Below are 17121 nucleotides of genomic sequence, written 5' to 3' on the forward strand. Positions count from 1 at the left end.
ATCTAGACATAAATGGTGCAACCTAAAGATCAATCTATTTAATCCGAGAAAGCCTCTTTCCAATTCTTATGATTATTTGTAATTCTGCAGTCACTGAAATTATATCTAAAAACACATAGCTGTATCCAAAAATACATTGTTCCTTTGACAATAAGACAGTTTTTAAAAATTAAAGTATAATTTATATTCGGAATCATTTCACTCTTTTCTAATCTATACTTTTATGAGTTTGGCAGATTCAGACACATAGTTACTAATGCTGTCAAGGTAGAGAATAGTCAATGACCCTAAAAATTCTCTCATGCTCTTTTACTACTCCTGCCACTCTAATTCTCTATAAGTGCTTTCATTTTGAAAATCTGAAATATAGTATCTAATGAAAAACAAGTGCTTATTCTCCTCTCTCTCCACCGCTGACAGCAACCCTTCTACTTTCTTTCTGTCTGGATTTAATTACTCTAGGTACTTCAAATAATAAAATACAATATTTCTCTTTGTGACTGGTTTATTTAGTATAGAGTTCATCCATGTTGGAGCATGTGTCAGAATGTCGTTCCTTTCTTTTTCAGGCTGAAGAGTATTCGTTCCATATGTATACATATTAAACTCTGTTCATCCAACTATATTATTGGACACTTTGGTTGTTTCTACCTTTTAACTATTCTAAATAATATTGTTAGCCGGTGCTAGTGGCTACACCTATAATCCTAGCTACTCAGGAGACCTGAGGATTTTTGTTCAAAGCCATCTCAGACAGGAAAGTCCTTGAAATTCTTATCTTCAGTTAACCACCAGAAAAGTGGCACTGTGGTTCAGAGTGATAGAGCTCTAGATTTGTATAAAGGTTCAAGGACCGGGGCTGGGAAGGTGGCTCAGTGGTAGAGTGCTTGCCTTGCATGCATGAGGCCCTGGGTTCGATTCCTCAGCACCACATACGCAGAAAAAAAAAAAGCTGGAAGTGGCGCTATGGCTCAAGTGGTAGAGTGCTAGCCTTGAGCTGAAGAGCTGAGGGACAGCACCCAGGCCCAGAGTTCAGGCCCACGACCGGACACACCCCCCCCAAAAAAAAACACGAAACATTTGGGCTGGGAAGGTGGCTTAGTGGTAGAGCTTGCCTTGCATGCCTGAGGCCCTGGGTTCGATTCTCAGCACCACATAAGCAAAAAGAAAAAAGCCATGCACATGAACATATGAAAATCTCTGCTTTCACTTTTTCTGTGCTGGAAGACTTCTATAGTCTATTGAAGTACTTTATTTTATATAATTCAATGAACTTTAATACTTTCTCACAAGACTTTGACTTTAGATAAAAGAAAAGTTTAGGGAACATTTCCAGCACTGGTTTTGTGCTGTTTTGAATTCCCTCTATTTGTATTCCTACTAAGAGTACACAAAAGTTTCAGCTTCCCCACGTCCTATGTGTAAGATAGTCTCTGATTGATCTTGACTTCCATTTTCTTAATAGTTAGTATTCAAATGCCTATAGGCCATTTGTATATCTTCTTTGAAGTAATATTAATAGTACTAATTCATTTTTTCTTCTGCTGTTTTTGAAGTATGAGGGTTCTTAAGTTGGGGGTTATATCACCTCTTTCTTACTTGACTCATGTTTGTTTTTCAAGAATCTTTTCTCTGTGCATTGTAGCAGGGTCCCACGAGGTACATCTTAACACTAGTGATGAGCTTTAGAAACTTTGAAGGTGGAAACTGCTTTCTTTAATATATATTACAATACTGTAAAGTATTAGTCAGTTGAAGCATATGTACTGTGATACAAATACTTACCAAAAACAGAAAGAATGAAGAAAGATACAACATCACTTGTTGGTTAATGGATAAGGTTAGCAGAATTTCACTAATAGAAATAAACTTCAATAATGAAAAAGAAAGTTAACCTTTTTCAAATAAGGCAATTCAGTTAAGACAGGAATTGTCAATAGAGGCATCTTTCCATGAACAGAATTGTCTTTGTAATCGAAAGTAGTCTTAGCCTGGCTCTGGTGGCTCACGGCTATAAGCCTAGCTACTCAGAGGACTGACATCTGAGGATTGTGGATCAAACCCGGCCTGGGCAGGAAAGTTCATGAGACTCTTATCGCCAATTAACTTCCAGAAAACTAAAAGTAGTTCTGTGGCTCTATGTGGTAGAATGCTAGCCTTGAGCAAAAAAGCTCAGAGACAGTGCTCTGTTCCTGAGGTCTAGCCCCATGAATGATGAAGAAGAGAACAGAAAAGAGGAAAGAAAAGAAAAAAGAAAAGAGACATGGTTAGATATTTAATTCTAGGTAACTTACTAAGTAGAGTATTAAATTAAGAAAGGAAAATTGCTTTAGTATTCTATATGTGATAATATAAAGTCACTAGAACCAATTTCTAGGTCTAGTATATAAAATTATTACAATAATTTTTTATTTTGGCATTTTAAAATTCTGAATGATTTATAAATTAATAATTTTAAAAGAAAAAATACATTATATGCCTAAACCTTATTGTCATTTAAGCATCCAAATACATTTCTTTAAGGAATAAAATTGTACTATAAGCCTTGATTCCCTTTAAAAATATAATGTATTAGTTGGACACCAGTAGCTCACACCTGTAATCCTAGCTACTCAGAAGGCTAAGATTTGTGGATTGCAGTTCCAAGCCAGCCTGGGCAGGAGACTCTTACTTCCAATTAACCATCAAAAAGACAGATGTGGGCTGGGAAGGTGGCTCTGTGGTAGAATGCTTGCCTTGCATGCAGGAGGCCCTGGGTTCAAATCCTTAGCACCACATAAGCAGAAAAAGCTGGAAGTGGTGCTGTGGCTAAACTGGTAGAACGCTAACCTTGAGCCGAATCACTGAGGAACAGTGTTCAAGCCCAGAGTTCAAGTCCCACAAGCAACAACAACCACAACAAAAAGCCAGATGTGGCCCTATGATTCAAGTGGTAGAGCACTAGGCCCTGAATTCAAGCCCTAGGATCAGAACAACAGCAACAAAAGCAATGTAATATATTGTAAGATGTTATTTTAGAATTGCAAAGTAGGGCAGTATAGTGATTATTCCTTATAAGAATAACTATCTGACACAATGAAAAGGGGGGACTATCCCACATTTGTTAAGCCTAGTCCTTTGGTACTTGTATTTCCTTTGTTACCATGCTTTCTTCTCGAAGAACATTACTGTGCGGTTTTTGGGTTTTTACTGCTTTAGAGTTGTTTTTGAAAATATTCTTAGGTATAAACCCAATAATAGAACCAAGTACTGCTGTCCTTTCAGAAACCGTATTCATAATTTTCCTTTATTTTATTTTAGTTCAGCAATCAGCAAACACTGGGAAGCTGAACTGGCTACCCTCAAAGGAAATAATGCTAAACTCACTGCAGCCCTGTTGGAGTCCACTGCCAATGTGAAACAATGGAAACAGCAACTTGCCGCGTATCAAGAGGAAGCAGAACGCCTGCACAAGCGGGTGAGTTCAGGGCTGCTCTCAGGGATTCAGAGATAACAGGTTTCCTTGATCAGAGGAAATTTGCATGTAGATTCAACACAGGGGCATCCAAGAATATTCATTGGTTGCCAGAATATACCATACATGCATGGTTGTATCATGTGAGTTTAGGAAAAATATTTCCAGAGTTACCCAGGTAACTCATATCTGTACCAGCTACTTAAAAGGTAGAGATAAGAGGATCATGGGCTAACCCTGGGTATAAACATTGAGAACTGCCTGAAAATAACTGATGCAAAAATGGCTTAGGGGTATGACTCAAATGATAGAAATATGAGACCATGAATTAAAACATTCTTACCAGATTAGAAAAATAGCCATAGTTTGATAAGAATGAAGATTAAACAGCTTTTTGAAATTAGATGAACTGACTTTAGATTCTAATTTTACTACTTTTAGCTAAATAACTTTCTTTTAGCTCTATAACACAGAAATATTATATACTGTATATAATTCTTGTGAAAATTCAGACTCTAATTAGCATTTAGTGAGATTAAGTCAAAATACATATTCTATCTGCGTATGTCAATACATAACTATAGTTATATATAGCTACTCAGGATAATAAAGGAGGAGCATTGCTTCCACTGGACAAATTCAAGACCAGCCTGAGCAATATGGTGAGTACTTGTTTAAGTAAGTATGTAAGTAAGTAAACAAATTAAAAATATACAACCATGTTCTGTACAATTTCTATTACACTTAGTTGAACTGATTGAGTGTATTACAATGAATCAATAATTGCTTTTATCATTTTGATTATTAGCTTATTTTTATTTTTAAAGAAGGAATGATTTTTTAAATGCAGGTAGAAAATTCTTTATAAATTTGACAATATTAGCAATATAAGGCAGAAAATCAGAAATTGTAATACTGTTAATAGGATAAGCTCAAATAATTACTTTAAAATTTTAAATTCACCTTACCATCCAGGCAACAATGCTTGATAAGAAATGTATTCATTACCTGCTCATGTAATTGTAACCCCTCTGTATGGTATTTTCACAATAAAAAAACTTACTAATAAAAAAATTAAATTCAGCTGGGCACCGGTTGCTCGTGCCTGTAATCCTAGCTACTAAGGAGGCTGAGATCTGAGGATCATGGTTCAAAGTCAGCCTGGGCAGGAAAGTCTTGCCTCCAATTAACCACCAGAAAATGGGAAGTGGTGCTGTGGCTCAAGTGGTAGAGCACTAACCTCGAGCTGAAGAGCTGAGGGACAGCGCCCAGACCTAGAGTTCAAGCCCCATGACTGACAAAAAAAAAAAATTAAATTAAATTCAAAGCATAGAAATAAATTCACCCCACAGGAAGCAGGTGCCCTTAATTTCTCAAACTGACTAAAGGAGGGAATACTTAGGGGAGAAATATAAAGGCGTAACTCCTGAGCAACTAAAGTACTGTTTATCAAAATGAATACTAGGAAGTGGAAACATGTTTTGAGGGCGGCACAGGAAAGGAGGGAGGAAAAGTGAACAAGTGCAGTCATTTATTCAATGTACACTATTTGAAAAAATGAACTATGTAACATGGGTAGGGACAGGAGGGGGGAAATGGGGAAGAATGAAGGAAGGGATGTCATTGACCAAGAGGCATTGTACTCACAACCTGTCTTAGAGAATTGTAGCACTTATGTACAACTACTTAAAAAATACAATTTTAAATGCAAAAATATATTTAAATGAAAAGTGAAAACATAAAAGGATGCCAAATAAGAAATTGACTTGATATAGTTCAATGTGAGGAGTATAATAGAATAACAGAGATGTAAACCAAAATGGAATAGAGACAAGGAAGGAAGGATAGACCCTGAATAAACAGCATTCTATTTTACTATCCATTTCCCAATAATATGAATATACTGAAAACTACTGACCAAGCTTTGAACTTAAAAAGGTTAATATTATAATTTTTGTTATCACAACAAAAATCTAACTTAAAACTATTAAGACCTTGTAATGAATATTTGTTGAGAAGGAATCATGTCTCCTTATTATATAATCCCTACCTTCAAAGAATTTTTGTGTTGGTCAAAAGAATATTAAAGAATTTTAGAATGAAAGAAGTAGTGCAGGTATTATACTATCTACATGCTAGAGGTTGAGGCAGGAGGACCATGAATTTAAGGCCACCCTGGACCTTGTCTCAAAATTGAAAGAGAGAGAGAGAGATCTTTTATTTATAGCTTCTAGTGTTTCTCTGTCCTTTTCTGTAGATCAGAATTTCCATCAAGTGCTATTTCCCTGTATCCTAATAACTTTATTTAGCATTTTTATACTGGTTACTGGCAACAAACTATCTCAGCTTTTATTTAGACATTTTTATCTTTTCCATTTTTTAAACATTTAGCTACATATTGGCTATTGCAAATGAGATATTGTAGAAATCATAGATTTTTTTATCATTTCTTGAAGAGTGTTGGTTGTTTGAGGGATTTTGTTTGTTGTATTAGCAAGTACTTAAAGTGCTTTTATGTTACTTTAAATTTATGGAATTGTGGGCTTAAATGTTAGATTTGATTTATTTTAATTTTTCCCAACTCCTAGGATAAATCTCTTAGTCCCAGGGCATCTTTATCTCTAATACATAATCCTTCTGAGTTTCACTAGAAAGCTTAAACTTTTCACAAGGCCCTCTCACTTGACAGGACTAGACTTTCAAACTGTTTTCACTATAGAAAACAATACCACAGCTTAGTTCTTTCTACAGCTAGTTCCCATCCCAACCTCACCATGACTCTTTGGATTCTCCTTTCTTTGGATTCAATTTTAGAGTCACCTAGAGATTTGTGTATTTGGGGTCCTTCTTTCATTTCTTCATTTGTTAACTATTGTAACTACTTTGAATAGTCCTAAAATGTTCAGGCACCTCAAGAAAATAAGAATATAAATGGAGTTTTTGCTTGAGTTCATCCAAGAAGCACAGCCTGTCAAGTTATTGCTTTATTTCAGACATTTGCCAGTTTGTCTACTCGTCAGGACTTTCAGTTAATTTTTTTTTTACACTTGTAGTTTGTTGTTGTTATCTGTGGGAAGGTTATGCTAGTAAAAAACACTCCATTAATGCTCTACTATCAGAGTTAAAACTGTTGAAGGATTTATTATCTAATGAAACAAAGTTAATATATATTAAACACTAAGAAAATAGTTTCCAAGATTTTTTTATTTTTTTTTGTGAGTCGTGGGGCTTGGACTCTGAGCCTGGGCACTGTTCCTCAGTTCTTCAGCTCAAGGCTAGCACTCTACCACTTGACCCACAGTGCCACTTCTGACTTTTTCTGTTTATGTGGTTCTGAGGAATAGAACCCAGGGCCTCATGCATGCAAGGCAAGCGCTCTACCACTGAGCTACCTTCCCAGCCATGTTTCCAAGATTTTTGATCAGATGTTCCATTTTGTAAAGCATAGCAAAGGAGAGTTTTGAGATAGGAATGGCTTTCTGGAGAAAATAGGTACTAAGGTGTGATTTGTTGTTTTGATAAGGTCAGAATGTTTTTCAGAAATAAGAGAGACACTAGTCAACAAGTTGGGCATGGTCATGGGGACCATGGCCTAGGAGATTTGCCTGCTACTAGTTGGACATAATGAATCTTGGCCAAAGAAGATGGTTAAGTCATTTGAGGACAGTTTATAGAGATCTTGAAGAGAGAATTGTTAAAAATATAAACAGTTGAAAGATTTTGAATGGAGGAATCACATAGTGAAAGATATGGGGGGGAAGGATTGGGTGGGGGGTGGGGGGAGGCTGGGAAGGGATGGGAAGGGGAAACAAAGGAGAAGGCTACAATGCATGATAAGACATGTACTCATTATCTTGCCCATGTTATTGTAACCCCTCATTACAGTATTTTCACAATAAAAATAAAAGATGTAATCTGTTAGCAGTTACGTAAAAGTTAGAACAGACATATTAAGTTATAATTAAGTCCATCTTGGGGCCATTGCTTTTGTATAGGCCTAAGTAATAATGGTGTATAAAGCTATTAAAATGTGAATAGAACAATTGAAAGTGATAAAAGAGGTAGACGAATAGAATGTTGAGAGTAATAAAGTATTGAGAAAATTCAAAAGATTTACTATATTCTAGTTACCCAAATTTGTAAGCTTGTTGTGTATTAGGAGTTTTTACAGTCTGTGCCGGATGTGTATACATATGTACACACTTCTAATTATATGATTTTTGTCTATGTTCTCTTTCTGGATGGTCTAACTCAGTGTGTGCGTGCGTGCGTGCGTGCGTGCGTATGTGTGTGTGCGCCAGGATTGAACTCAGGGCCTGGGCACTATCCCTTAGCTTTTTGGTCCACCACTTGAACTGCAACTCCACTTCTGGTTTTTTGGTTGTTAATTGGAGGATATACGAGTCTCAGTGACTTAACTGAGCAAGTTTCGAACCACAATCCTCAGACTTCAGCCTTTTGAGTAGCTAGGATGCTACAAGCATGCTGAAGAGCTAGGATTTCAGGCATGAGCCATGGTTTGGCTAGTGTAACTTTTAAGGAGACTCCCCTTTTCTCTTATCTTAAAAAATATCAAGTACTATTTGAAATTGCCTATTTGGGGAGAGCATTTAATAATTTATTATTGACTAAGGAACTATTCTTTTCTGAGCTGGGCACTGGTGGCTCATACCTGTAATCCTAGCTACCAAGGAGGCTGAGATCTGAGGATCATGGTTCAAAGCCAGACCAGGCAAGAAAATCTGTGATTCTTATCTCCAATTAACCACCAAAAAAACAGAAGTGGTGCTGTGGCTCAAGTGGTAGAGCGCTAGACTTGAGCTGAAGAGCTGAGGGACAGCGCCCGGGCCCAGAGTTCAAACCCCACGACTGACAAAAAAAAACAAAAAAAAGGAGGTACTATTGATGTGAAGTTTTTGTGGATTCAAATAATTTGTTATATTTTAAACATATCTTTTCTTTAGATTTTTCTATCATTTTGCAAATGTATTTGAAAAAATTCTTTGCAAGGCCAGTTTTCAGAATCAATATTTAGTTTGAACATTACAGATGGGAAAGCAGATGGTCATGTCTGATATTGGATATATTTTCAAAAGAAATTTTTTTAAGTTTGTTATATTTGCAATGCTGAGGAGCAAACCCATAACCTTACATATGTTAGGCAAGCACATTACTCTGATCTACACACAGCCCTAAAAAGAAATTTTTAAAGAAGACTTTCTTTGAGTTTATTCTCTATTGTAATAATCATTTAAGTTTTCCTAATCTGTCCTGTAACCAAGCATGGAAATAACTGTTTTCTTTGTTTTAAATGTGTATCTTTAAAGAATCAATTTGTTTCATTCTGAATGTCTTGATAGTTCTCAAAATTTATTTTCATATATCTATCTAAAATTAAGTATTCTTTTATCAGAGGCTTTCTATGTTTTCAGTAAGAAACCCTTTGAAATTGCCATTTAATTTAACCTTTGTTCTCATTTAATTTTAGGTCACTGAACTTGAGTGTGTTAGTAGCCAAGCAAATGCAGTGCATACTCATAAAACAGAATTAAATCAGACAATACAAGAACTAGAAGAGACATTGAAAGAAAAGGAAGAGGTATTTACCACTTTTCATTTTCCTGTAATCTACCTTATATATGTGTATAAAACTTACAGTCCATGTTAAATTTAAAGATATGGAATAAAATAGAATTGTGGGATTTTTTTAAATGACATTTTTCTTCAATAATGTAAATCTTATTCATATTTTCTTCATGCTTGTTTCTACTGTTGCTATCAAGTATGTCAAACTATGGTGAGGCAATCAGAATAAATAAGAGAATGCCTATTGTCTTAATGTGTGAGAGTTTTATTCATAGCATCAACAGAAAATCATGAGATTATTAAGCGAATTTTAAACTGTTGTTTTTTCCAGTTTCTAGTCATATTCTATGTCTTGGGATAGAATTGTATCTCAGAGTTGAAGCAGTCATATAAAATCAATACTGTTTTTTTCTAAGTAGTACTGTTATCAAAGCCATCAAGTTGAATTTGTTGCTTAGGATCATTCTGATCCAGGCCCAGGTGTGATAGTGCAATACTATATTGATTTCAAGGCAAACCTGGGCTCCATGACATGACCTTGTCCAAAACAAAACAAAACAAAAAGTAAGCAAGATGGCATATTAGGAGCCATGAATGAGAAAAGTTAGATAACTCAAGAGAGACTATCTTTTGAAGAATGAAAATAAGAAGAACAGCTTTTGGAAACCTGAAAGAGGAGTACAATCAGAAGAAAAGCAAGGAGAAACCAATCAGCAGAGAAAAGCAGCAAATAGTTCCAAACTCTAACAAGGCTCCCCTCAGGTGAGGAAAGGGACCCTGAAAATGGAAGTACAAAGTAGCCAAAGGACCCTGGTGACAGGCTTGTAATTCTAGTTGCAAAATAACAACATGCCACTGTCCAAGCTTCCTATCCAATGCAGGAATTTAGTAAGGCAGAGACTGCTTCAGTGTGTAGCACTTTACATAAATGAAGCTCAGGATGGCAGATCTGTGCAGCAGTCACAAAGCAGAGCTAGAGCTCCCTGTCCATCCTGACTTACCACTGAATTCTATGAAGGGAGGACTCTATATAAGCCTTAAAGGTCTTAAAGTCCAGCCTCCCACTGTGAAGAGCAGACTCAACCTTTGTTTTTTGTTGTTTTTTTTTATTGTGTTTTGTTTTTCTTCCTCCAAACCCCAAAGGCCTCCTCAACTGCACTAAGGAAAGGACTAACCAAGTACTTAGCAAATCAGTGGGGATTTTTATTTTTTTTGAGACAATGAACTATATATATGTATGTGAGACAACCCAGTGTAATATACAACTGTATGATCTACTTAGTGAATTTAGAAGGTGAGGGTAGGCTTTTCACAGCATAAACCTTGGGCTGAGTAAGTAACTGAAGCATTTTGAACCCCCATTTGTTGGAAGCAGCTCAGCCAAAATCAAGAGACTTACCCCACCTCAATACTGAGGCTGCATGATCTCAGAAACAGATATGTTGCCAGAGCTAGAAGTTCCCTGCTTGCTGGAAGAACCATCATACTGAGAAGTACCACCATGTACTTCCCCAAGCAACACCCCCAGCAGTGTTAGGAGTCACAGAGCTGGGAAGCACCTCTTGCTTGCACATATTACAGAAAGAATTCCACCTGCATGCTAGGGATTGGCCATCACAACCCTGCTTTCCCTGAAGCTATAGCACCCAGAGCCAACCATCATGCCCACACTATACCTATAGAGGAACTGCTACAGGCTCCCAACCAAAGGGAATCGGCACCAAACATACAAAAGGAACTGCAGAAGGATCTCTAAGGGCCAAAATTTGGAAGAAAACAGCAGACACTCATGCAAGGCTGTAAAGAAGAATGAATGTTACTTGTAGGAAAATGGATGGAACTGAAGTTACCATGTGAAGTCAAATAGGCCAATTTCAGGAAGATAAATATTGCATATATTCTCTTGTATGTGGAATCAATACCTAAAATATATATGTGTATTTGTATGTGTGTGCATGTCTCTGTGCATTTATATTATGTTACTTATCTGTAACATGAATGTAATTGTGGGACTGGAAAGGGAGAGGAAGAAAAGGAAAATGGGAATTAAGTAATATTAAAGTAGCCAGGCACTGGTGGCTCATGCATGTAATTCTAGCTATTCAGGAGGCTGACATCTGAGGATCGTGGTTCAAAGCCAGCAGGAGCAGGAAAGGCTGTGAAACTCTTATTTCCAGTTAACCACTGGAAATCTGGAAGTGGTGCTATGGCTCAAGTGGTAGAGTGCTAGCCTTGAAGAGCTAAGGGACAGCTCTCAGGCCCAGAGTTCAAGCCCCATGTCTAACAAAAAAAGTAGTATCAAATTACATTGAGTCTATATATGAAGATGACATAATGAAACCTACTAAAAACTGTTTAAAAATAAGAGGTGGGGTAAGAGGATAGGGATAAGAAAGAGCATCAATATGATCAAAATACAATATGTAGACATGAAATAGCACCTTGAAACTTTTTTTTTGGTGGGTCCTGGGGCTTGAACTCTGGGCCTAGGTGCTATCCCTCAGCTCTTCAGCACAAGGCTAACACTCTATCACTTAAGTCACAATGCCACTTCCAGTTTTCTGGTGGTTTATTGGAGATTAGAGTCTCACAGACTTACCTGCCCAGGCTGGCTTTGAACCATCATCCTTAGATCTCAGCCTCCTGAGTAGCTAGGATTACAAGCATGAGCCACGGGTAACCAGCTTAATAAATCTTTTCTTTTCTTTTCTTTTCTTTTCTTTTCTTTCTTTCTTTTTTTTTTTTTTTTGTTGGTTATGGAGCTTGAACTCTAGGTCTGAGCACTGTCCCCTCAGCTTTTCAGCTCAAGGCTAACAGTCTACCACTTGAGCCACAGCTCCACTTCATTTTTTGTTTTTGGGGGGTTTTTGGCCAGTCCTGGGGCTTGAACTAAGGACCTGGGCACTGTCCCTGAGCTTCTTTGGCTCAAGACAAGAGCTCTACCAACTTGAGCCACAGCACCACTTCTAGCTTTTTCTGTATGTGGTACAGAGGAATCGAACTCAGGGCTTCACGCATGCTAGGCAAGCACTAAGCCACATTCCCAGCCCCTTGGAACCTTTTTATACAATGATATTTGCTATTTTTTAATCATTCTATTCTAGATAACATATAAGTAAAATGAAATCTAAATGCTTATAAAGCAAAGCTGAATAAATTAATGTTTTTCTAAGATTTGGATTAATCATTGTTGAAGAAAATAAATTTAAATGTTATTATTAAAAGCATTGCTCTATCTTTTCTAGGAAATAGAAAGATTAAAACAAGAAATTGATAATGCCAGAGAACTACAAGAACAGAGGGACTCTTTGACTCAGAAACTACAGGTGAGTTACAGTGAAATTTTTCTTTATTTCATTATAGAAAGCCATTATTCTTTCACTGAGCAATGACATTTTTCTGAATCGTATGTAGCAGACTTCAGACATTTTTATTTTCCAGTGCTTCTGATTCATACCTAATCTTCGATTTTTTTCAAAAATTACTTGGTAATTTCATCTAAGTAGGTTATAATTATTGGTGGCCATTTATAAATTGTTATTAATTTATTTTGGAAATTTCTACTTTTATCCATTAAAAGTATCATGAATTATGAAAATTTTTCTCTAATAGTTTTCATTCTGTTTAGGTACTCTGCTTTTATAAGATCTATTGAGCTGGTGTATAATTTACAGCAGTGGTTTGAACCTCGTAAAATGCAAGATTTTTCTAATTCATTTTATTTTTCTTTGTATGAGCAACATGCTTCCTAATTTTCATTTACGTACATGCATACTATCATCAATGAGAGACAGTGAAGAAAAATTTTTCAGAATTCATTACAAAATTCTCCTCTTGCCAACTCAGGCACTTTTTTTTCCTCATATATCTTCTTGGTTAGCCTGAGAGTACTTCAGAGAAGATATAAAACCACTTTAGAATCGAAATAAATTACTGAATAAAGGATTTTAATAGGCCAAGTTAAGAGGAATGTGATAGATTCGTAGAAATACCAGGTGAGTGAACCAGTAAGAATGAACAAAACTGAATACAGGAAGCTAAAACGTGTTTTGTCAGGGAGACAGTGATGTAAAGAGGCAGAGAGAGAAATGTGGATGAATAGTCATTATAAATTCAATAAACGTGAATATGGAAGTAGATAACTTGACGGGGATAGATGGGGTTAAGAGAGAGAGAGGAAAACAGCGGAAGGGGTGACATTAAACAAGATACATTGTACTTATAAACTGATATATTGAATTGAAATAGCTTTGTACAACTGCATAAAGATAACAAAAATTTAAGAATAAAAAAAGTCTGAAAAAAGAATGAACAACATTTATTAAGTACAAGCTCTATACAGCTGCTGTGCTAAGCATTTTACTTACATTATATATTTAATTCATACAACAATAAAACCCAAAAGAATTCCAGGCTCAGAGAAATTAATTTATTGAACTTATATTTAAATGGAAACAGCCAAATTCTAACACTTATGTCCTTTTCTACCAAACTGTTTCCTTTGGCCTCTACTGACACTGGCTTTTCATAGTATAAGGAAATGAAATTTCTCATTTTAAGCTGGTCAGTGGTTGCTCACATCCATACTGCTAGCTACTCAGGAAACTGAGGTCTGAAGGATTGTGGTTCTGGGCCAGCCTAAGAAGAAAACTATGAAGTTCTATCTCCAAAATAAGGGACCAACATCAACAGAACCAGAACTGAAGGTATGGCCCAACTGGAAGAGCTCTAGTCTAAAAAGTGCAATTACATTTTAATTGTCTATATGGATTAATGTTTTTCATCTTGGGGCATTTTACATCCAGGAGGCATTTAACAATGTGTGGAGATATTTTTCATTTTTACAACAAAACACCTACTAGGTAAACCCAGGAATGCTGCTGAACATCAGATTATCTGTCCCAGAATGTCTAGAGTAATGAAGTTGAAAAACCTTGAGGGAGAAACAGAATATAAAGCATGTAATATGAGCTGGAAGCAAATGATGTGGAAGAATTCAGGCTAGTTTTTTTTCTTTCCAGTTTTGAGTGACTCCATTATATGTTACGACTTGGCTATTACTCAGATAAATTGTTATTCACATACATACATTCCCTCTAGTTCTCACACCATCAAGTAGGGTATCAAGGGCCGAGACCAGTTCAAAGATGTTAAGCTTAATCAAGGCCCTTAGCTACCTTGTTCAAAGATGTTAACAAGTTACATCAAAGTACTTGTTTGATTCTAAAGCTTCTGTCCTTTCTGTATCTACCACATTTTTTTTAGTAACAAATACTTAAGCTATCCCTAATTACACTTAAAACATTTTTGTCAGTGTAAATTTTTCTCATTTATAGTGTCCATAGCTTGTGAAGAAAAATCTACAAATCTAAAATGGTTTATTCCTTATCTTAATTCTTTTCCCCTTTATTCTAAAAGGCTCTTTTCCTTTTATCCTTTTCTCAAAAGGCTGTTGCCATCCCTAGACTGCCTCTTCAAGTTTCAAACATAATTTTTTTTTAGTGCTGTCCTAGGGCTTGAACCCAGAGGTAGGTGTTATCCATGCTCTTTTTTTTCCCTCAAAGCTAGCACTCGACCACTTAAGCCATGGCTCTATTTCTGGCTTTTGATGGAGGGTAGTTTATTAGAGAATCTCATAGACTTTTCCTGCCCATGCTGGCTTTGAACCACAAGCCTTAGACTCAGCATCTGAGTTGCTAGAATTACAGATAAAAGCTAGGCTTACAGGCTTGAGTGTCTACCCCCACCCCCACACACACCTTTTTTAAGTTATCCATTGTGTTCTACCATGACAACAACAATTACTACTGCTGCTGCTGCTACTACTACTACTACTTTTTTAGTGTCTTGGAACTGTCAGTGGTCTTTCTCCTTTGTAGGGTTATTGTGGTTCGGTTTCTGATCTTCCATCTTCTCTTCACTATTTTGTGCATTGTCCCCATGACCTCCCTCAATAAAAGATAAGAGAGCTTGAGAAGTACTCTGCATAAATTTACACTTTCTTTTTCTTCTTTCCTTCTTCCTTCATTCCTTTCTTCCCTTCCCTTTCTTTTTTTGTTCTGTCTTACCTTTCCTTCTTCCTTCCTTCCTTCCATCTTCCTTCCTTCCTTTCATTTTCCTTCTTCCCTCCCTCCCTTCCTCCCTTCCCTCTTCTTCCTATCCTTCTTTTCTTTTTCTTTCTTTTTCTCTCTCATTCTTTTCTCTCTTATTCTTTCTCCTCCCACCCTCTCTTTCTTGAACTAAGGGCCTCACACTTGCTCAGTTTGCTTGCTTACTAGCACTCTGCCACTTGTGCTGTACCTCTCACCCAGTATTTTGCTGGTTAATTGGAAATGGAATCTCACAGACTTTTATACCGAGGCTGGCTTCCATGGGTGATCCTCCACTTCTCTCTCAGTCTCTTGAGTGAGCCTACATCTTGATTAAACTTACATATTTTAATGACAGGCAACTTGAGCCTTATTCAGGTTCTTTCTTGTAGTTGCATTAAAGTCATGAGACTTGAATGCTTTTATTCCTTTTGCCCGTTGATATAGTTTGAAGAGGATGATTAGTAGAAGTCAGTGTACACAGTTACCTTGTTGTATAGAAAATTTCTTGCTTTACTGTTTTTGTAACAGTTATTGCTCATTTTTGTGATAATTATTTCTGTCATTTTTACTGATTTTGAGGTGTCTTTCAAGTAAAATACAAGTATATAAAGGTGAGAACAAAAAATACAATTTTAACTTAAAGCAATAAGTTAAGCAGTGAATGTGACATGAACAAGGGAAATCTTCATAAGTGTACTGAAATTCAAAGAACAAATTCTCAAAATATATTCTGGCAGTTTCTTTTCTCAGGGTATTCTTTGTTTTCCCTGTCCTTCAGATTGTAGAGCATATCCTTTATATCCCTGTTTTTCAGACTGTAGACAAATGTCACTCTGTTATACACAAATGGGAATTTAGACATCACAAGATGAAGGCAATAATTCTGTAATAGAGTGATTTCAGTGAGGTGAGAGATAGGTAGAAAAGGCTTTGTGTTGCTCTTTAGTGAAACACAATTAGGGATTCTCATCACAATGTGAGAGAGACAATGACAGAGCTCAATAACAGAGATAACTGAATAGGAAAGTTTTAACAAAGAAGAGAAGTCATGAAAAAAAGTGATCTATCTGATTTGATTTATGAAAGCACAAACTCAATAAACAACTATTAAATGTCCAAACATTCATACAAACAGCCATATAGGAGGTTCCAATAAGAGGATATAGATACTGAAACATTTGGATGTAAAAGAGCAGGAGTGAGCTGATGGCCACATAGCAATTGTAGGCCAGGGGAGCCAGCAGGAAGCACTCAGCTATACTAAATGTTATTATATAACAGAGTTGGGCTTCACAACTAGCTACAGGCTCCATGTCCAAGGAATCCTATAAGCATTGTAGCATTGTAGGCATGACTGATGTACATAATCCAATGTCCTCAAAAGCCAGATGGCTAATGGCCAAAGAACATGTATGTAGGGGTGTATAGGCTTGGAATAGTTTCTTTTGTTTTCTTTTTTTTGTCAGTCATGGGGCTTGAACTCTGGGCCTGGATGCTGTCCCTGAGTTCTTCAGCTCAAGGTGAGGATTCTATCACTTGAGCCACAAGCCATTTCCTGTTTTCTGGTGGTTTATTGGAGATAAGAGTTTCATAGATTTTCCCCAGGCTGACTTTGAACTGTGATGCTCAGATCTCAGCCTCCTGAGTAGCTAGAATTACAGGTGTAAACCATCTGTGCTGGGCTGGAATGGTTTCTTAAAATGATCATGCTGATGTTCCTACTAAAGTGGCAACTCCAATCTTATGTGAACTAGTCCTAGGAGGGAGGAAGGGAGGGAAGAAAGGAAGGAAGGAAAGAAGGAAGGAAGGAAGGGAGGGAGGGAAGGGAAGGGAAGAAGGAAAGAAAGAAAAAGAAAGAAAGAAAGAAAACCCATTAAATGAGGAAGGTGGGGAGAATGCAGCCCAATTATTCAATGAATATCCTATAAAATTAAGAAAATTGCAGGATTTTGTGGAGGTGGGAGGGAAGGGATGGTAGGGGAAAAACAA

General features: G+C 36.7%; 1 protein-coding gene across 1 annotated transcript in view; it reads left to right on the top strand.

Annotated features, from left to right (window-relative positions):
* Nucleotides 1–17121, top strand: part of Homer1 (homer scaffolding protein 1) — a 97466-nt gene that overhangs the window by 73169 nt on the left and 7176 nt on the right. The window contains exons 6-8 of the mRNA XM_013015946.1: nucleotides 3301–3457; nucleotides 8943–9053; nucleotides 12286–12366. Coding sequence (XP_012871400.1) covers nucleotides 3301–3457; nucleotides 8943–9053; nucleotides 12286–12366 — 349 coding nt within the window. The remainder of the gene's footprint in view (nucleotides 1–3300; nucleotides 3458–8942; nucleotides 9054–12285; nucleotides 12367–17121) is intronic.

This window comes from Dipodomys ordii, unplaced genomic scaffold (genome assembly GCF_000151885.1).
Source record: "Dipodomys ordii isolate 6190 unplaced genomic scaffold, Dord_2.0 Scaffold28, whole genome shotgun sequence".
Classification (NCBI taxonomy): domain Eukaryota; kingdom Metazoa; phylum Chordata; class Mammalia; order Rodentia; family Heteromyidae; genus Dipodomys; species Dipodomys ordii.